The sequence below is a fragment of the Xenopus tropicalis genome, chromosome 10, assembly GCF_000004195.4.
Source record: "Xenopus tropicalis strain Nigerian chromosome 10, UCB_Xtro_10.0, whole genome shotgun sequence".
NCBI classification, from domain to species: domain Eukaryota; kingdom Metazoa; phylum Chordata; class Amphibia; order Anura; family Pipidae; genus Xenopus; species Xenopus tropicalis.
In genome coordinates this window covers 39,783,277-39,804,507 of record NC_030686.2, presented here as the reverse complement: position 1 = coordinate 39,804,507, position 21,231 = coordinate 39,783,277, and the positions used below count along the sequence as shown (strand labels likewise).

The 21,231-nt window shown below is 43.9% G+C and overlaps 1 protein-coding gene across 9 annotated transcripts in view; it reads left to right on the top strand.

Moving 5' to 3' along the window:
• epb41l1 (erythrocyte membrane protein band 4.1-like 1) overlaps nt 1-21,231 on the top strand; it is a 63,498-nt gene that overhangs the window by 22,274 nt on the left and 19,993 nt on the right. For 3 of the 9 annotated variants that reach the window (XM_012952747.3, XM_012952739.3, XM_012952740.3), the window contains exons 2-15: nt 4,088-4,281; nt 5,419-5,562; nt 6,174-6,278; nt 6,762-6,810; nt 8,311-8,386; nt 10,217-10,435; nt 10,594-10,681; nt 10,789-10,941; nt 11,636-11,733; nt 12,060-12,235; nt 15,946-16,082; nt 19,244-19,276; nt 20,218-20,376; nt 20,489-20,590. In XM_012952747.3, the coding sequence (XP_012808201.1) occupies nt 4,117-4,281; nt 5,419-5,562; nt 6,174-6,278; nt 6,762-6,810; nt 8,311-8,386; nt 10,217-10,435; nt 10,594-10,681; nt 10,789-10,941; nt 11,636-11,733; nt 12,060-12,235; nt 15,946-16,082; nt 19,244-19,276; nt 20,218-20,376; nt 20,489-20,590 (1,704 nt within the window). In that variant the 5' untranslated portion in view covers nt 4,088-4,116. Of the gene's footprint in view, nt 1-3,825; nt 3,988-4,087; nt 4,282-5,418; nt 5,563-6,173; nt 6,279-6,761; nt 6,811-8,310; nt 8,387-10,216; nt 10,436-10,593; nt 10,682-10,788; nt 10,942-11,635; nt 11,734-12,059; nt 12,236-15,945; nt 16,083-19,243; nt 19,277-20,217; nt 20,377-20,488; nt 20,591-21,231 lie in introns of those variants that run through there. The other 6 variants (XM_012952746.3, XM_012952748.3, XM_012952741.3 and 3 more) reach the window with 5 other exon arrangements.

The following is a 21,231-nucleotide window of genomic DNA, read 5'->3' as shown; positions in this document are numbered from 1 at the left end:
ATCATACAAAATCACTGTAAATAAACTGGTAGTAAAAAAAAATTGTGTTGCCATAAATATGTACAAATTAGGGCAGTAAAAATGTATTTTTGGTGGGTTGTCAAGCCTGACTGACACTTGCTCAGAACTCAGAGTGACACCTGGCTCTCTCAGAAAGCACTTTATGCCCCATATAGCACTGTCTCCTTGGGGCAATTTTAGAAGTTAAAAAAAATCCAACACAAATCCTACATAATTTATATGAGAGAAGATTGGAAACATTACTTTCCGTTAGTAAATCATTATTACTGTCATTTGGCACAAGAGGAAATACTGCGGTGAATAAAATTCACCCCCGGGAAAATATATATATATTGTAGTTATATAGTATATATAGTTGAACAGTTGACCTTTGCAATATATTAGGCTGTACCAAAGCTATCAGGTTGATAGGCCCTTATGCAGAGCAAAACAGCACTGATTCAGCCCACAAAACCCCAGGTTGATTGGTCAGAATAGTATAGGGGATAATTTATGGCCACAAGCACAGTTGCGGTAGCGCAGATTTCCCCACAGTCAGTTGCGCATAAGCCAAACTTAGAGAATATCTTGGCATATGCAGTGCCCCCAGGCACGCACAACAGTGCTGGAATTCTGTGAAAAAATGATGCATTATGGGAAAAAATATGGCGACAGCGCTTGAAATTTCACTTTGCTCACTACACTTGTGGTTATAAATGACTCCTTGTGTCTAAAGTTGCCCATAAACTGACAGATCTGCTTGTTTGGCGAGGTCGCCAGAGGAGTGGATTTTTTCCCACTGTGCCCATCCTGAAGTTTGGCAGGTCGGCCCATCTCAGGGCCCCATACGTAGGCTTATGAGCTGCTGAGTCGGCGGCTTTTATAGGCCCTTCTATGGTCACCTTTAGTTCAGCCGTTAAAACTGAGATTTAGTCAATAAATCCTATACACGTGCCAGACTGGGTCATCATTTGCCTGGTTTTCCCCTGTGGCCCTAACACCACAGTTAATTCATGCAATTTTATTGACCCAAATAGTACTAGGATCTGAAGGCTTATTATGACTTATTTAAGTGCAATTTAGAAGCAAATCACCATGTTTTATTTTCCCCAGAATTCCATCTTGGGTACATGCTAGTTTATGTTTGCTACTTGCTGATAATTTGGATGCAACTGTAGGTGAAGACACACAGAGCTACAGGTATGGGGTCTCTTATCTGGAAACCTGTTATCCAGAAAGCTCCGAATTACAGAAAGGCCGTCTCCCTTAGACTCCATTATAAGCAAATAATTCTAATTTTTAAAAATGATTTCCTTGTTCTCTGTAATAATAAAACAGTACCTGTACTTGATCCCAACTAAGATATAATTACCCCTTATTGGGGGCAGAACAGCCCTATTGGGTTTATTTAATGGTTAAATGATTCCCTTTTCTCTGTAATAATAAAACAGTACCTGTACTTGATCCCAACTAAGATATAATTACCCCTTATTGGGGGCAGAACAGCCCTATTGGGTTTATTTCATGGTGAAATGATTCCCTTTTCTCTGTAATAATAAAACAGTACCTGTACTTGATCCCAGCTAAGATATAATTACCCCTTATTGGGGGCAGAACAGCCCTATTGGGTTTATTTAATGGTTAAATGATTCCCTTTTCTCTGTAATAATAAAACAGTACCTGTACTTGATCCCAACTAAGATATAATTACCCCTTATTGGGGGCAGAACAGCCCTATTGGGTTTATTTAATGGTTAAATGATTCCCTTTTCTCTGTAATAATAAAACAGTACCTGTACTTGATCCCAACTAAGATATAATGAATCCTTATTGGAGGCAAAACAAGCCTGTTGGGTTTATTCAATATTTAAATGATTTTTAGCAGACTTAAGTTATGGAGATCCAAATTATGGAAAAATCTCTTATCCGAAAACCCCAGGTCCCAAGAATTCTGGATAACAGGTCCCACACCTGTACTAATAGCAGCTACTTTTTCACAGCTACTAAATGCCAGAAAATCCCCTGCGATAGACAATATTGAGAATTGCCTCTGCTAAAACACACATAGAGACAATTAGCAGTCAATGATCAGCCTTGTCTATTTTAGTAGCAACAAGAAGTAGCTGCTACGAGTAGCTCCGTGTGTCTTCACCCTTAGATCTCTGGTGTTGTGGGTGGCAAACCACTCTAGAAAAAGGTTTCCAAGCCCTTTGCATCGCTTCGGTAATCCGAAGTCATGTAAACTTTCTTCTGCAGGCAACTTCACGTGGCTTCGGAAAAAGAAGCGATGCAAAGCGCTTTCAAACGGCGACTCCTATTGTTGCCAGCGTAAAGCCTTTTCGGAGCGGTTTGTCGCCCTAAGGGTGAAGACACACAGAGCTACTTGTAGCAGCTACTTGTCGTGGCTACAAAAAATAGACAATGATGATCATTGACTGCTAATTGTCTCTGTGTGTTTTAGCAGAGGCAATTCTCAGTATTGTCTATGGCAGAGGATTTTCTGGTGTTTAGTAGCTGTGACAAGTAGCTGCTACGAAGTCGCTCCATGTGTCTTCACGGAAAAACATATGGCCCTCTGCTCATCATAAATAGCTGCAAGCAGGAGTCAAAATAGGCCCTGGCATTCAGTGTACACAGAGGCCTAATTAGCCCCCCACCAACCCATTAAATTGTGACTGTCAATGGCATCTTACAGCAGATTGCCAGTCCACTGATTGGTCAGCCTGATTGTTTCAGGATGCACAATATCCATTGATTAGTCATTAAGTTTAAAAAGGACTTAATTGCCCTGTGAGTAGCCAGCTGTCCCCTAGACTGAGATAAGTGTATTCTTAGCAATTTAGAAGCCTACCATTAAATCCAATACAGGCACATTTAAATAGCAGCCCTAAATCACAATAAGAAGCTTTATTAGGCAGGGCCTGCCTTTACTTCTGTATCGATAAGTATTTGTATGAAATGTGTATGTTTGATGTATACACCCTTCTGTGTAAATATGGTGGGATGTAGGACAGTGAGTAGCAAAATAAGCTTCTCTGCCTGTTACACTGCCCTCGTATAGCATCACTTCTGGGGGCAAGATGGCGGCACTTGCTGCTTATGGTGGTCTCACCTGCAGTTTATTGTCACCAGTGTGTATTAAGTCAGCTTCTGAACTATACTGTTGTGGGTCAGCGAATCCAAGTGGGTAAAATGGGAGTTGTGCTTTTAATTCAGGTCTGGTTCTACCCTATTACGGCTGCACAGGCCTCTGGAGGTGAAATGACTGACAGTTAAAGGTCACATAAACCCAACCTGTGGCCTTCAAGCTGGAGCAGAGGTCTCGAAACTGTGGAGCTGACCTTTCTGGGTGTCAAACCATGTTTGGGGGTTCCAGCTTGAAAGCCAATTAAGTAGAAAGGCAAATGCTTTTTGGCTGTTATAGATATTGCTGTATATGTATATTTTTTTTTGCCTAAAATACATTTCTCCGTAGCCTTTTACTGATCTAAGGGTTGGCTTGAACAAATGCCGGGCTACAGTGCCGGATACCCCTGTCGTACAGTATCCAGCGGAGATTACAGTCCGTTAAGCAGTATGAGCTATATGGATTAATCAATTCTGTGCGGGGGCAGGGGATCCCTCTTTCCTTCACACCCCATGCGAATAATCTACAGTCACTGTGTGTGGGTGGAGAGAGGTTTGTGCATATGGTAGGAGGCAGGGAGCACTAACGGCAAGTCCATAATGAGCCCTTGCCTTCTGGCTGCTGGGAAGCAGTCTCCGAGACCTTTCTGTTTGCTATTATCAATAATTATCAGCTTACAGGGCTGGGATACAGTGTAATGTACTGTAGGGGATCCTTGGACTACACATTATCTGGCCAGGCTTAGCCGGTGATTATAATTATAAGGACCAGCTCTGTCAGTGCCAGTGTAGAGGAATATATACCGGTGGGGAGATTATAAAGCGTCAGTGCTGGAATTCCTGCTGAGTGGATGATTGAAGGTTATCATTCGTGATTATGCCGCTGCTGTTTTTTATGTATTTTTTTTTTTAAATCTAATTTAAAGTGACATTTTCTCTCCCGTGCTGTCTCCCTCTGTAGCTCCTGCTTGATCAGACTGAGCAGTCACCATGACGACAGAACTGGGGTCAGAGACAGAACTTTCTCCTGGCCCCGAGGGCCCAGCGCAAGACGGAGTCCCTAATCCTGCACTAAATGCCCAAGATGCCTCCTATGCACCCGCTAACAATGTGGAGAGGCCAGGAGCCGGCGAAAACGCACGAAGACCCGGGGAGGTGAGACAGATATAAGTGTGATGGAATGTTGTTTTACCTGGGCTACAGCCTCCGGCACTACAGCATGGATATCACTGAGTTTTATACAATTACAATATACATTGTGTTAATGTGCTAAAGTAAATTGTACAGAATCCAGGGTTTTTATACTGACTTGGCCAAAACCATAGAGACCAGAAGGCTCCAGGTGGACCATCCTGATATAAGAGAAGACTTATAGAACCTGCAGTCTCTCCCAAGTATGTGTAGGCTTCCTTGAAATTAGATTATCATCATTCTCAGGCACCCACATACAAAGGTCTGACATGGAACCTGTGGTTTGGGACCAGGTCTTTCATTACAGGTCTGGACTGGCAATCTGTGAGTTCTGGCAAATGCCAGAGGGGCTGCTGTAAGATGCCATAGACACTCACTATTTATTTGGCTGGGGGGGCTGTTTGTGCCTCTGGGTACTTGGAATGCCAGGACCCAGGCCCAGACTGGCAATCTGTGGGTTCAGGCAAATGCCAGAGGGGCTGCTGTAAGATGCCATAGACAGTCACTATTTATTGGGCTGGGGGGGCTGTTTGGGCCTCTGGGTACTTGGAATGCCAGGACCCAGGCCCAGACTGGCAATCTGTGGGTTCAGGCAAATGCCAGAGGGGCTGCTGTAAGATGCCATAGACAGTCACTATTTATTGGGCTGGGGGGGCTGTTTGGGCCTCTGTGTACTTGGAATGCCAGGACCCAGGCCCAGACTGGCAATCTGTGGGTTCAGGCAAATGCCAGAGGGGCTGCTGTAAGATGCCATAGACAGTCACTATTTATTGGGATGGGGGGGGGGGGCTGTTTGGGCCTCTGGGTACTTAAAAATCAGGACTTATTTTGATTCCCTGTCCAGACCTCTTTCATTATAAAATGTGCCGTGGTCCTTGCAGCTGACACTGATCTTTGCAGCTATACTATATATTGGGCATTAAGTCTTCCAGTTTATTCATTCATACCATTCCTAAAGTTCTGAGAGTGCATTCCCATTATACGTAGTAGGTTTACGGTGTTCCTTCTTGATTCCTTTTTAGCGCTAACTAATCAAAGCTATTACTAGAAGCCTTAGGGGTTAGCAGTTTGCCTTCTAATGTGTCTTGGACGAACCCACAGGGAGAAGAGAGAGCGGACTTGGCCTCAGAGCGAACAACACCCACCCACATGCAGCGATCACCCCAAAAACATTCCAGGAAACCCAAGAGTGCTCTTTGCAGGGTAACACTGTTGGATTCTTCCAACTATGAGTGTGAGATAGAGGTGAGTATCCTGTAGCAACAGAGTGGACACCTGGCAAATGGTCCTTGGCACCTATATAGAGCGTTGTAGGCTACAAGGGTACTATAGAGTATCGGCACTCTGTGTTCCATATGTATTTGCACTAGTGCAACTTGTGGCCATCATTGTTAGATCACAAAACACAATGCTTCCTGGCAGCGTCACAAAAAACAAGCTGAACTTGGCCGGGGAGAGTTTCATGTTTGGGGTGTCCTACACATTTATGAAAATTTCTTTAGGGGCTAGACATGTAACAGTGGGAAGCAACCAGGATCAGCCTTCAAATATACCCCTAGCATAAAATACCAGTTCTCCAAATAGAAGACGAATAGGCCCCAGCCTCAAAAGAGCTTCTTAAAGGGGAAGTTTTCAATATTTAATTCTAAATGTGCTCTACTGACAATGAAGAGTCAGGGTGATAGTCAGAGCAGGTTCTGCATGTCCCAGTGACTCAAGCCCAAGGTAAAAGGGCAAGTATAAACTGGGAATAAATCCAGTGTTCCTTGTGATAATCTCATATTTACACACTTACAGTTTCAATATCAAAATATATAGAAGAACTGGTACCAGTGAGGTCTCTTTCTTCCTGACAGAAGCACGCTCGAGGGCAGGTCCTGTTCGATACTGTGTGCGGGCATCTCAACCTTCTGGAAAAAGATTACTTTGGCCTGACGTTCTGCGATACCGACAGTCAAAAGGTGAAATCATATTTGAAACTTAGCGCTGACAACATTAATATCTACATCCCAATGGGGCTAACAAGACGAGGAAAACTACCTTGTGGAGTGGCAATTTGTAAAGAACCTGCCCCATGGTAACCCAAGTTACAACTACTATAGGGCTGGTGGCTTTTTTTAAAAGAAAAGCTTGGTTACTGTGGCGTGGAGGTGCCATCTTGTTTGCTTTATAAAGTGTTCACTGTGACACGTTGGTGGTGAGTAAAATGCCAACAGTAACATATACTTGGGAGGACATCATGGTACTGCCACATCTATGAAGAACAGGATCTGGGCCAGTTAGGAACAGGGGTCACAGGCTTACAAATTAATCCCCCCCCAACTGGTTTAGTTTAGAGAGATTATTACTAGCTTAAACCTAATGCCTACTTTTGCAATTCCATCCCATAAATGCTGGTCATGTGGTACTTCCATTCTCATCTCTACATACCTTCTGTATTACAGAACTGGCTGGACCCTTCCAAAGAAATAAAGAAGCAGATCAAAAGTGAGTGTGAGTTTACCCTGTGCCCAGATGCCTTATTCTGGTTTAAGGAGTAAAATGAATTTATTGCAATATATGTGAGTTTTGGGTTGAATGCTGGCACAAAAAAGTATTTAGGCACAATGAGTCCCTGAACCCTTGTTTTCAGTAAGAGTCATAAGGAGTTCTATCATGTGCTCATTTATGATTGGGATCGGGAAGGCAGTGTGCAAAGAGCAAAAAAAATGGTGCTCTTCCCCTCAAGACACATTTTTTTTAATCTGGTGTGGGGTGCAGAGCGCAGGCAGTCCCTGGGTGGATAAGCAACAAATGGTGCTCGTAAATGACCCCTGTTGTTTTCTGCATCTATGTTTATATCTATTTCCACACTTTTGATGATTCCAAGTTTAGCATCTGTGTGTATTTGCTTGAGGCATGTTTACTGTTTGTGCTTCCTGCATATGGTGCTTGGGGGCATGTGAAGGTTCCAGTGCTCGGGAGGGAGTGCTAGTCATTCTGATTTATTACAGCCCACTTTCAGACCTGACTTAAAGGGATTCTGTCATGATTTATATGGTGTACTTATCTAAATTAAACTCTTTACATAGGAAATAATTCATTCTGCCATTTAAAATTTTATTCTTGAACCAACAAATGTATATTTAGCTGTAATATTGGTGTGTAGGCGCCATCTCAGTGCATTGTGCCTGAGTCTGAGCTTTCAGAAGGAGCCAGCGTTACACATTAGAACTGCTTTCAGCTAACCTATTGTTTCTCCTACTCCCATGTAACTGGAGGAGTCCCAAGCCGGACTTGGATTTCTTACTATTGAGCGCTATTCTGATACCTACTGGGAGCTGCTATCTTGCTCCCTTCCCATTGTTCTGCTGTTGGGGAGCAACATGTTGCTTCCGAGCCACTGGTTGGGGGTCACTGCTCTACAGGATTAAGCCAGTAGTCTTGTTGAGGGAGATTGCAGTCAGTGGGAGCTGTCTTATAAAGCCTGCCTAGCTTTGGAACTTTTCAGATCCCTCCACAAACCCAAGAAATATGGATAAAATAAATACACACAGATGCGAAACTGAACAGAAACATGTAATTGCAAATAAACACTGATATTATAAATATATAGATGCAAGCATATCTTGCCAAAGGCCATATTCAGGGTCAGACTAAGCTGGCAGGGGCACTGGATGAAAACCCACTGCCTTCCTACCCCCCACCGGCCAGGGTATGTGAGCCCCAACACGCCCCCTGCTGCCTGAGATCTGTGGGCCCAGGAGGAGCAGGGTGGCATGCCGTGGGGTGAAATTGTGAGGGTGGTGGGCCCTTAAAGTGGCAGACAGGGAGGACCCTGGACACCCCAGTCCGACACTGCTCATAATCAGCTCTAGAATCAAAACCCTGGTTCTTTAGAATGCCGGGCATGGGTAATGCGGGGTCTGCTCTCTCTGTAATTACGCCACTGATCATACAGTTCAGTCAAAAACTGAGCAAACTGTATAACTTGCCTATTTACTGTCGCTGTAGGTGGTGCGTGGACGTTCGGCTTCACCGTAAAGTTTTATCCTCCGGACCCTTCCCAGCTTACAGAGGATATTACAAGGTATGCGGCACAGGTCAACTAAGTGTATTACTGGGATATAATACTGCCCACTTATGGGTTTAGGAAACAATACATGCTCTTTAGGGCTTTTCTTGTTGAGCAGAACGGTGCTACGCCCATGCCTGTGGGGGTGGCTCTTTGTGGGAAAAGTAATCCTTTGTAAAACCAAAAAAGCAGTTTTAATTTTTTTTCATGAAAATAAAGCCAGCAGAGGGCACTACTGATAGCAGACCCCTTGGTAAGAATTGCATTGATTTTTCCCTCTAGTCCAGTTTCAGAATTGGCCCTGGCATTTCAAATACACAGAGGCCCAAACAGCCCCCCAGCCCAATAAATAGTGACTGTCTATGGCACCTTACAGCAGCCCCTCTGGCATTTGCCTGAACCCACAGATTGCCAGTCTGGGCCTGGGTCCTGGCATTCCAAGTACCCAGAGGCCCAAACAGCCCCCCCAGCCCAATAAATAGTGACTGTCTATGGCACCTTACAGCAGCCCCTCTGGCATTTGCCTGAACCCACAGATTGCCAGTCTGGGCCTGGGTCCTGGCATTCCAAGTACCCAGAGGCCCAAACAGCCCCCCCAGCCCAATAAATAGTGAGTGTCTATGGCACCTTACAGCAGCCCCTCTGGCATTTGCCTGAACCCACAGATTGCCAGTATGGGCCTGGGTCCTGGCATTCCAAGTACCCAGAGGCCCAAACAGCCCCCCCCCCAGCCCAATAAATAGTGACTGTCTATGGCATCTTACAGCAGCCCCTCTGGCATTTGCCTGAACCCACAGATTGCCAGTCTGGGCCTGCTGGGGGGCAGATCCTGTGAGTGCAGGAGGGGGGCAAATGATTTTGATGTGGGGCTCAGCAAGATGTGTCGCTGCCATACGCAGACACAATGCCCTGTGTGTGATAATCTGGAAAAGCCGACATATTTTATGCGTTTATTAAATATTACTCGCACAATCCTGGGCTATCCCGTAGCTTAGCTTGCCACAGCTGTAAAAACATGTGGTGGGAGCAGGTCAACATCATGGGTCATAGAAGGGATTTACTGGCAAAACCCTGATGTTGTATCGCTATTCTTGTGTCGTGTAGCACAATCCCTGGCTGAAAGCATCATTAGTGCACTGGCATAACCTGACTTGCCTCTGTGTGTGTGAATCTGTGCAAATAATATTAATGGAGCATTTTGCAGTACTTGCTTCATTAATTCCCCGCTTGGTGTCTGTTCCTCCAGTTATTTTCCCACCCACACAATTCAACTGGATGCTCTTTTTGTTCCTTTCATCATCTGAGTAAAGTAAAATGGGTAATGAAAGCAGCGCTAGTGATACAATGGAAATCTCTGATAGGCAGAAGAGAGGAGGTGTCTGGCCAGATTAAAAAGTACTACAGGTTCCAAAACATTGGGAAGATGCCCTCCAACTTCCATCTGCAAACGGCCCAACCTTGTGACCAGACATGATGACCAGCGGCTCCACCACAAATGCTGTTAAAGGGGCAGCTGACATTTAAATTAACTTTTAGTATGATGTAGACAGTGCTATAGAGACATATTGCAATTTTTATTTTTGGTGGGTTTTCTTTTAGTTATTTAGCTTTTTTAGCAGCTCTCCGGGTTGGTATTTAAGTAGCTTTCTGGTTGCTAGGGTTCTATTTACCCTAGTAACCAGCCAGTTATTTGAGTGAGAAACTGGAGGGGGATCTGGCTGTGTGTTTCCTGATTTATGGAACATTTAGGACTATTAGATGGTGATCTGACCTGAGCAATATGGAGTCTCCCATGCCATATGATGTCCCTTGGTTTTCTGCATTACTGTATATCCTTGTTTGCAGGTATTACCTATGCCTGCAGCTACGCGCTGACATCATCAGTGGGCGCCTTCCGTGCTCCTTTGTCACACATGCCCTGCTTGGCTCGTACACTGTCCAGGCTGAATTGGGTGACTACGATCCCGAGGAGAATCATGGGAACTACGTTAGCGAGCTGCGCTTCTCCCCTAACCAGACGCGAGAGCTGGAGGAGAGAATAATGGAACTGCACAAAACGTACAGGTAAGAAAGCAGTTGTCGGCATGGTGGGGGGCAAGAGGAGTGTGTTCTCTACTGGAGGTAGTTACTATCACTTTGGCCTTAAACAATGGAGTCACAGAAACAGGTTCAGGTGACAGTTATGGGCAACCCCAATGACAATTGCTCTTTCTCGAATATAGGGGGATGACTCCAGCAGAAGCTGAGATTCATTTTCTAGAAAATGCCAAGAAGCTCTCTATGTATGGAGTGGACCTACATCATGCCAAGGTAGCCATGCTGTCCCCGCAGAGCTTTCTCTTTGGTAGCCTCGTTGTCTGTGTCATGGGTGCATAGCTGTTGTGGTATCACCAGACTCATTGGTCTTTTGCCTGCAGGACTCCGAGGGGATTGATATCATGCTGGGAGTTTGTGCCAATGGGCTTTTGATCTACAGAGACCGGCTGCGAATCAACCGCTTTGCTTGGCCCAAAATCCTCAAGATTTCCTACAAACGGAGCAACTTTTACATTAAAATACGGCCGGGGGAGGTGAGTAATAGAGTACAGAGTTGTCTTTATGGGATCCCCATCCTGAACAGCAGTTGTAGGTGGGAAGAAAGGGGATAATAGAAAGAAGAGTAAGGCAAGATTGAGACAGTAATGCAAAGTGACACTATCGGTGTTCAGTGTCAGACTGGGGCACCCAGGCCCCAGTGGGTACCCAAGCCAAGGGCCCACCACCCAGCCACTGCCACATTGAAATACCCCCACCGTTTTGCCATCCCACTGCTCCACGGCACCAATGCTTAGCTTAGCTACTTACTCCCCTAACACAATCCTGCCGCACCTCCTTGAAATAATTAAAGATGGCCGTGCATGCCACTGTGGAACGTACAGCCATCTTTAATCTTTCCCCAGAGCTGCTGCTGCTGGATTAATGCCGGATTGTTTGAATCTGTCCGTAGTCTGCTGGCTTGTGGGCAGCTGAAATGGCCCAACAGGATTTGTCCCAGTATCCCAGTGGGCCAGTCTGACCCTGTCAGTGTTTCTCGGCTTGCAACCCCTTCAGTTCTTACTGGGAAATATATTTCACAAACAGCTGAGGGGCTTCTGATCTCACAGTCCAGCTCCAAAAATAAAATTTCTCCAAACTCCATACCACTGCTAAAGACACTTCTGCTCTGTTTTATAAAAAAATCTCTCCTGTTTTCTCCTACTAATTTTCGAACCACTCTTTCTTCAGTACGAGCAATTTGAAAGCACCATTGGGTTCAAGCTGCCCAATCATCGAGCCGCAAAGCGTTTGTGGAAGGTTTGCATAGAACACCACACATTCTTTAGGTAAGTTCAGTGGTCCTACTGGGGGTATAGGAACAGATATGAACCTCCATTAGGCATAGAGTGAATAGGAGGAGTGGTATAAGAAGGTACTAAGGGTTTATTGGGTAAGAACATGTGACCAGGATGGACTACCAACCTGAGGTCTTGGATTTCTGCATGGAGTAGAATTAGAACCTAAGAGACACCATAGATGAGTTGGGTCAGAAGAGAGTTGGTCAGTGCAGGAACAACAACAAATATTGGTTTGTAATAACAGAACTGTCCTCTCCATAAGAGCGTATTGTGTTTCAATGGATGTAATGTAACCCTCTGCTGTTGGCTTTTAGGCTTGTGTCCCCAGAACCAGCACCAAAGGGATTCCTAGTGATGGGGTCAAAGTTCCGTTACAGTGGGCGCACACAGGCACAGACCCAACAGGCAAGCGCCCTCATAGACCGCCCGGCTCCCAACTTTAAACGTTCTTCTAGCAAACGATACACCCTGTCTCAAAGCCAGGAAGGAGGTAGGAAATGGTTGGGCAGATGCAGATACACATAATGAAAGCTAACGCTCCAGACTTCCAGGAGGTGCATCGGCATGGGTTAACTTGTGACCCTGTGTGGTTTTCTTTTATTTTAAACAACACATGTTGGAGCTTTAAAGCCAATGATAGTATCTTTTAAAGAGTATAAAATCTGTCTGCCATGCTTTCTTACATTCCAGCACCTATGCAATGCCTCCTGCCTTTAAACTTAAGCTGGCCATAAACGTACCAATAAAACTGAGAGTTTCGTATGATTTTCCATATGTTCACGGTGGGCTGATGATCCTGATGGATATACGTGTACTATGGGTAACAGGCAGAAAATGGAATCTACCAATGCACTGTGTCTGGATCATGACATTTTAGCCAGGGGCAGGAATTGCCTGCCATTGATTAACCCTAATAACCCTAATCCCTGCCTGGAAATGTAAACTATACGGCTGTGGCACTAGTAAAACTGCAAGTGCCCAGCAGGTCCGGATTGAGATACAAAATAGTCCCTGGCATTACAAGTCCCCCCAGCCCAATAAATAGTGAGTGTCTATGGCATCTTACAGCAGCCCCTCTGGCATTTGCCTGAACCCACAGATTGCCAGTCTGGGCCTGGGTCCTGGCATTCCAAGTACCCAGAGGCCCAAACAGCCCCCCCAGCCCAATAAATAGTGACTGTCTATGGCATCTTACAGCAGCCCCTCTGGTATTTGCCTGAACCCACAGATTGCCAGTCTGGGCCTGGGCCCTGGCATTCCAAGTACCCAGAGGCCCAAACAGCCCCCCCAGCCCAATAAATAGTGACTGTCTATGGCACCTTACAGCAGCCCCTCTGGCATTTGCCTGAACCCACAGATTGCCAGTCTGGGCCTGGGTCCTGGCATTCAAAGTACCCAGAGGCCCAAACAGCCCCCCCAGCCCAATAAATAGTGACTGTCTATGGCACCTTACAGCAGCCCCTCTGGCATTTGCCTGAACCCACAGATTGCCAGTCTGGGCCTGGGTCCTGGCATTCAAAGTACCCAGAGGCCCAAACAGCCCCCCCAGCCCAATAAATAGTGAGTGTCTATGGCATCTTACAGCAGCCCCTCTGGTATTGGCCTGAATCCACAGATTGCCAGTCCGGGCCCGGTGCCCAGGCTTCTTGAAAACAAAGTTGTGGATGACTGCTCAGGATATAGTAAGAACGGAACTCTAGTTAATGAATATTTTCCTGTTAGGAAGGGGCAATATTTCATGAGCTTTAAAGGACAGTGAAAACAGCAGCACTGCATATGCACAAACACAGCCTTGAGTTACAGACATTTTTTGTTTTCTTCAAGCATATTTGACAACGTTTGGATATAAGTAAATGGGCCTGAACATAAAACAAACACATCTCCAAAAGTGCCAAATATTTCCCAGCATGCTGTGTAGTTTAACCCGCCTTGGCCTGAAGCTGCTGTCCCAGAGCTGTCTGCAAGATCAACATTCAGGAGTGAGGAGCCGCAGGGCATAGTCTGAATTCAGTACTAACTAGCTGCTTTGAAGGGGTAGTTCGCCTTTATGGTAACTTTCAGTATGTTATAGAATGTCTAGTTCCTATCAACTTTGCAACTGGTCCTCATTATTATTATTTTTATAAAATTTTTTTTATTATTTCTTGCTTTGAGATGGGGGTCATAGACCCTGTCGGCCAAAAAAAAAAAAAAAATTGCTCTGCGATGCTACCATTTTATTCATTTATTTTTTTTACCTTTTCTTACTTATCGACCTATTCAGGCCCTTTCCTATTTATATTCTAGTCTCTCATTCAAACCACTGCCTGGTTACTAGAGAAAAGTAACTAAAAGACTTCAACAAATTAAAAATCAGTGATCCCCAACCAGTGGCTTGGGGGCAACATGTTGCTCCCCAACCCCTTGGATGTTGCTCTCAGTGCCCCCAAACCAGGGAGTTATTTTTGAATTCCTGACTTGGGGGCAAGTTTTGGTTGAATAAAAACAAGATTTCCTACCAAATAAAGCCCCCTGTAAGCTGATAGTGTGCATAGAGGCTCCTAATAGCCAATCACAGCCCTTATTTGGCTCCTCCATGACCTTTTATGGTGCTTGTGTTGCTCCCCAAGTCTTTTTACATTTGTCTGTGGCTCACGAGTAAGAAAGGTTGGTGACCCCTGGTCTACATCATACTAAAATTTATGGTGAACTAACACTTAAGCATGCAACACAGTACTATGTGCAGCTTTTGATATCTATTATGATGCTATTACCTCCCACTTGGCGTCCTGTAACACAACGTGTGGAGCTGTGCTAGCACATGTGTCTGTCCTGACCCCAAAGGGTTTTACAATCACATTTTCAGAATTCCTGCCAAGTGCGCTTTGAAACACATAAACAAGTACAGGCCCAGATGCAAGGAAGACACATAGAAACACAACCCAGTATGATTATTATTTGTAGAAACAGTAGAACCCTCATTTTGATTTCCCTTTTCTCTGAAATAATAAAACAGTACCTGTAATTGATCCCAACTAAGATATAATTACCCCTTATTGGGGGCAGAACAGCCCTATTGGGTTTATTTAATGGTTAAATGATTCCCTTTTCTCTGTAATAATAAAACAGTACCTGTACTTGATCCCAACTAAGATATAATTACCCCTTATTGGGGCAGAACAGCCCTATTGGGTTTATTTAATGGTTAAATAATTCCCTTTTCTCTTTAATAATAAAACAGTACCTGTACTTGATCCCAACTAAGATATAATTACCCCTTATTGGGGGCAGAACAGTCCTATTGGGTTTATTTAATGGTGAAATGATTCCCTTTTCTCTGTAATAATAAAACAGTACCTGTACTTGATCCCAACTAAGATATAATTACCCCTTATTGGGGGCAGAACAGCCCTATTGGGTTTATTTAATGGTTAAATGATTCCCTTTTCTCTGTAATAATAAAACAGTACCTGTACTTGATCCCAACTAAGATATAATTACCCCTTATTGGGGCAGAACAGCCCTATTGGGTTTATTTAATGGTTAAATGATTCCCTTTTCTCTGTAATAATAAAACAGTACCTGTACTTGATCCCAACTAAGATATAATTACCCCTTATTGGGGGCAGAACAGTCCTATTGGGTTTATTTAATGGTTAAATGATTCCCTTTTCTCTGTAATAATAAAACAGTACCTGTACTTGATCCCAACTAAGATATAATTACCCCTTATTGGAGGCAGAACAATCCTGTTGGGTTTATTTAACGTTTAAATTATTTTTTTAGTAGACTTTAGGTATAGAGATCCAAATTATGCAAAGAACCCTTATCCGTAAAACTCCAGGTCCCGAGCATTCTGGATAACAGGTCCCATACCTGGTACTGTATTGTGCAGTACAGCCCAATATGGCCTACCTCAAGGTGGGCGTATCTGTAAAAGATCCACTTGTTTGGCAGTCTTGCCTAATGAGCAGATCCTTACGAGTATGGCCAGTTTTACTCTATATTTTTTGCTCTATGGCTAATAGGGGTACAACACTCTGCTAATAGCTCTAAGCTGGGGGGGTCAGCCTGCACTTTGAACTAATTTGTTTGCTATTGTCAGACGCAAGGCAAAATAATCATGAAAATGTTATTCTTATTTGCTTTGTCTCTGCAGCTAAATTCTCCTAATTAAAATAACTTTCTTTTTCGCCCCCCCCCCCCATTGCCACTGCTCAGGGTTCTCACGGCCGACTGCTGTAAACGAGAACCACGAATCTTCACCGGAGAAAAACCACGAAGACCACGGGGAAGAGCTGGACAGGGAAGAGGGGCAGGAAGAGGTGACGACACCAACCAAAATCAAGGAACTAAAGGTAAGTGGCGTGGAACGCGTGGTGCTAAAAGTTCTGTAAGTCTGTGTGCTGGCATGGAGAGTTCTATGGATGCGTAATACATGGGCAGTAAGCATGTTTCCAGATATGTGCATGTACACGCGTGATTGTGTATGTAACAGTGTCGTAGAATGTCATGCTGTCAAAAAAAATGCATGTTAAATGGGTGGTTCACCTTTAAGTTATAGAATGGCCAGTTCTTAGCAACTTTGCAGTTGATCTTCATTTTTTATCATTTTAAATGACATGACTTCTTCTTCTGAGCCTTTCCAGCTTTCAAATGGGACAATAAAACTATTGCTCTTTCATTGTTACTGTTTATCACTTATCTTCCTATTCAGATAAGGGCCTAAGATTGGCTATTAGGCAGCCTCTATGCACCCTATCAGCTTACAGGGGCTTTATTTGGTAGGAAATCTTGTTTTTATTCAACCAAAACTTGCCCCCAAGTCAGGAATTCAAAAATAACTCCCTGGTTTGGGGGCACTGAGAGCAACACCCAAGGGGTTGGGGAGCAACATGTTGCCCCGAGCTACTGGTTGGGGATCACTGGCCTACATCATATTTAAAGTTAATTTAAAGGTGAATAACCACTTAAATATAATTGCTGGGGGTGTACGGGCAGCTCAATCTGGGTTATTGATTCCAGTACAACAAGTCAAACTCTCGCATCCGTAGGGCTGCCACATTTTCTAAAAAAAACCAGCCTTCCTATATACTGTATATATGTGTGGTTTCAGTTAGGTGCTAATCATATTCAGCGCCCGTATGTCTTGGTCTACAAACCATTACTTGGTAAAATCATTGCTACTTATTGCTGCTCAATCCCTATGAGAATGGCAACAATGCTAAGTGTCTTAAAAATAGCAGTAGCGGCAGAATTACTGTGTGGCTAGAGTTACTACATTTTTCTGAGGATTTAGGGAAAGCACAGTGACGGTGACTTGTTAAGTAATGTGGCAGGGCGTGAGTATGTAGGCCCTGGGATATCAAGTATCAGGATTGTAAGCTCTTGTGAGTAGGCAGTAGGGCCCTATATTTTTACTCTCTAAACCCTTTGTTTTATATATATATATATATATATATATATATATATATATATATATATATATATATATATATATATATATACAATTCTAGAATGGAGAGCACACCAAAGTTCAGAAGCGATACCTGGGTGCCAGAGCAAAAAAAAAAACAGAATAGAAAGGCAGGTGTCAGCACTCACAGGGTTCTCACGATGAAGACTCACGGGCAACAAGGCATAGTAGGATGCAATAAGGTGGGATTTATTGGTCCAACGTTTCGGTTCCTTACTGGAACCTTCGTCAGGGAAAAAAAAAAAAAAGGTTCCAGTAAGGAACCGAAACGTTGGACCAATAAATCTCACCTTATTGCATCCTACTATGCCTTGTTGCCCGTGAGTCTTCATCGTGAGAACCCTGTGAGTGCCGACACCTGCCTTTCTATATATATATATATATATATATATATATATATATGTTCCTTCTAAATTAATGTACAGTGCTTGCCCAGCTGGCAGATATAATATAATAAATGATAATGTAGAGAGAGCTTACAATCTAGGTATCAGAATGGTGCAGTGTTCCACATATTGATGATGGGCTTCTGGAGCTTCTCCTCTTATTTATTATGTGCAAATTTCCCAATACATGCAAAGCAATTAAACAACCCTCATTCTCTGTGCTGGAGATGGAAAAAGGTTTCTGCAGCAGCAGCAATGTGGAGCTGCCCCGGAGCCAGAGCTTCCTGGAGCTGCTGAAGGCTGGACCTAAGCATCTGTCATGTTAAAGGAGAAGGAAAGTTACTGGGGGGTACCAAATGTTAGGCACCCCCCCCCCCGAGTGATTGTAATTACTTATCTGATACCCCGGGCCGGTGCTCCTGTCCCAGGGTATGTGTGAGCCATTCTCTTCATCCCGGGGCCGACACATGCGCATCCGGTGCAAAGAAAGAAGAAGCAGGAAGCAGGTAACTTGCTGGCATGTACCCTGGGCTGGTGCAGTTTACGCTAACAGGAGCACCAGCCCGGGGTATCGGTAAGTGATTACAATCTCACGGGGTGCCTAACATTTAACAACCCCCAGTGACTGAAACTTTCCTTTCTCTTTGTACCGGTTACAGTACAGTCAACTACTTAGTAGCAGCTACTTGTCACAGCTACTAAACACCAGAAATTACCTTGCCATAGACAATAGTGAGAATTGCCTCTGCTAAAACACACGTAGAGACAATTAGCAGTAAATGATCAGCATTGTCTATTTCTGTAGCTGTGACAAGCTACTAGTAGCTTCGTGTGTCTTCACCCTAAGAGCTTATGATGTTTTAGGTGTTGTTTCAAATTAAAAAGCACATTTAGTCACACCAACACGGAGATGCACCTATGGGCAGAAGCCTATTTACTGTCCAAGATTAAGCCACATGATTGTGGGCAAGATATCTAGCAAGCAGGTTTATTATCCTGTTGGCCAAGGCCCACATATGCCCACTGATATGGTCTTTTCTTGACAGATATTCATAGGCCCCTGTTATGATCCAGTCGTTGACTCACCACCTGGGTCATGCTTGGCCCGCCATCTAGATAATCAAATTGGGCATGGATTTGACAGCTTGGGGGATTTCCTGTGTATGCCCACCATTACTCATATCAACATATCAAATAAGCTTTGTTCAGCCAACTAGTCAGTCAACGAAAGGAGATCTTGTATTGGTTACTAGGGGTTATTGCAGTAGCCTAATAATGCCTTGTGTCAGTAAATAAGCTGCATTGTCTTTGCCATGTACACTGGAGAGTCAAAAATATTTAAGCATGTTCTTCCATGTTGGTAAATGTTGTAGAAGCTTGAATGATGCATGCTCTCTAATCTGTGAGCATTGTCCTGTGGCCCATAAAGGCTGTCCCATCTCACTTTTATATGCACATACTGTATGTTTGAACTGGTTTCTTTTAATTCTGTGTCTTGGGCCGTGTCTTTCCACATTTCTAACTGTTTGTGTGGGTATCACTGTGTACCTGAGTGCCTGTGTGTGCATCATGGAGCATTTGTGTGTTTTGCTGTATCTTAGTTCTACATTTGCTCCCTCTCACTCGCATACTTCTGTTTCCTGCTTATCGCTACCAGTCGGAGCAAGAGAGCACCCCCCGGCACAAGGAGGTACCCATGTACTAACTTAGCATCCACTTACTTACCCGGCTCCTGTCCCCTTAGCCTAGAACCCTCTTCTGCACCCAACATCTCTTTTCCTAGAAACCCTTTAACCTTCCATGGAACCTAGCTACTATAGGCTGCATCTGCCTTCTGTCTCGGAACCTACTGTGTTTATACTTTCTGTTACCTTAAACGTTTCCTTATTTCCTTCTACAAAACCCTTTTGCCCTTATGCTAACAAGCAACTACCCTGCCACCTATTTCATTACCTATCCATTTCACCTATCCTACCTACCAACACAATTCTCCTAATACTTATCCAATAAACCATACACACAGATGTCTAGGTTTTTGCCAACGTATCTCTCCGTATATAGCCACTGTCTCCAGTACCCACCTAGTAAAAACACTGTTTACCGTAATGTCAACCGAGTAACTAGCAAATCCCCACTGTGTTTGCCTTCCATTATTTGCATCTACACAACTGCCCTCCGGTTTCTTGCAGATACCACTCCTTCTGCCCATGTATCTCTAGTGGCCATGATTATCCAGAAACCGTAGCAAAGGGAATATTTAATTTTCCAATATTTACTGACAGAATATTCCTTTCTTTTTTTGGGGAGCTTTAAGCAATTTGATATTTAATTCTTACCTTAGTCATGACAAATCAATTGCAGTCGATGGGGAAATCTGGAGAGTAGGAGATGAGCTTTTCCATTAAGATGAATCTGGCCTTATGCCCCACAGCTGCTTCATCTTTATCTTGCTAACCATGGCCCATTGGGTCGGATCTTAAAGTAGAACCCTGTGATGAAAAGAGTATCAAAGTTATATAAAAAAAACTGTTCACTTTTTAAAAACAATAGTAACTTTTATGGAGTAGGGTGGGATTGTGGGCAAGATTAACTCCATATTGAAGAGACTGACTCCATATTAAATCCATTTAGTTCCTAGACAAGTCTGAGGATGTCCTGCTGAAACATCAGGCCAGTATTAATGAACTGAAAAGAACCTTGAAACAACCAAACAGCAAATTGGTCCACAGAGAAAGGGGGAGGGAGAAGAGATTGCCTTCCTCACCCACTTCCTCATCCCCTAAACCAGAGGTCAGTAGATGCAAAATATGTCCTGTGCTGTATGTACCCTGTGCCGTTATTTGTCCTCCATCATTTATGGTTTCCCACCCTGATCATCCACTTACTTCCCTCTCTTATACAGGATGGAGAGGACGCAGTGAAACATGTTGAAGACGAGGCTGACGGTGCTGCTATCCAGGACTCGGAGGTTTTCACCCAGAAAAGCCTTGCCTCCTCCCCTGAGGTGACTCCTTTCTTCCTTGAAGCTCCATTTTCTTGCCCACTTCCTAACCAGAAGTCTCTGATGTAGTAATAATAACACCAATGCGCTAAGGAAAGATACCATTGCTCATAGTCATTCGGGTCACTACTGAGATCCCAGTAGATTTCTGTATTTTCCCCACTGGCCCATTATCTCTCCTTTGCTTTTATTGGTCTGCAGTTAAATGGGGTCTTCAGAATTATTGATTAGTACCTCGCTGGAGACCAAGAATTTGCTAGAGCCGCTGATATTTAATGGTAGAGAGAACTAGTTGCAACAGATATGGCTAAACCACATTCCTCCTGCTTTTGAACCTCCCCTCTATCTCTCTGGGGGTTCATGGGAGTTTTTGTACAACTAAAGCAACATCCTTAAGGGTGGAAGGTGGGGCCTGCTACCCTAATAGACATTTACTTAGTACTTTCTAATTTGATGGGGCAGGAAATCCTATTTTTGTACTGCTGGCAGCATAAAGAAGCATTTTAATTTCATGCATAACCAGTCTGCGGCTTTTAGAACCCATCAGCCAGTAATTTCACCCTAGGGTGCCAATTTTCTTAATCGTCTTAGTGAAGTCCCTGCATGTTCTAAAATGTAGGATATTTTGTGCAGATTTGCAAAAG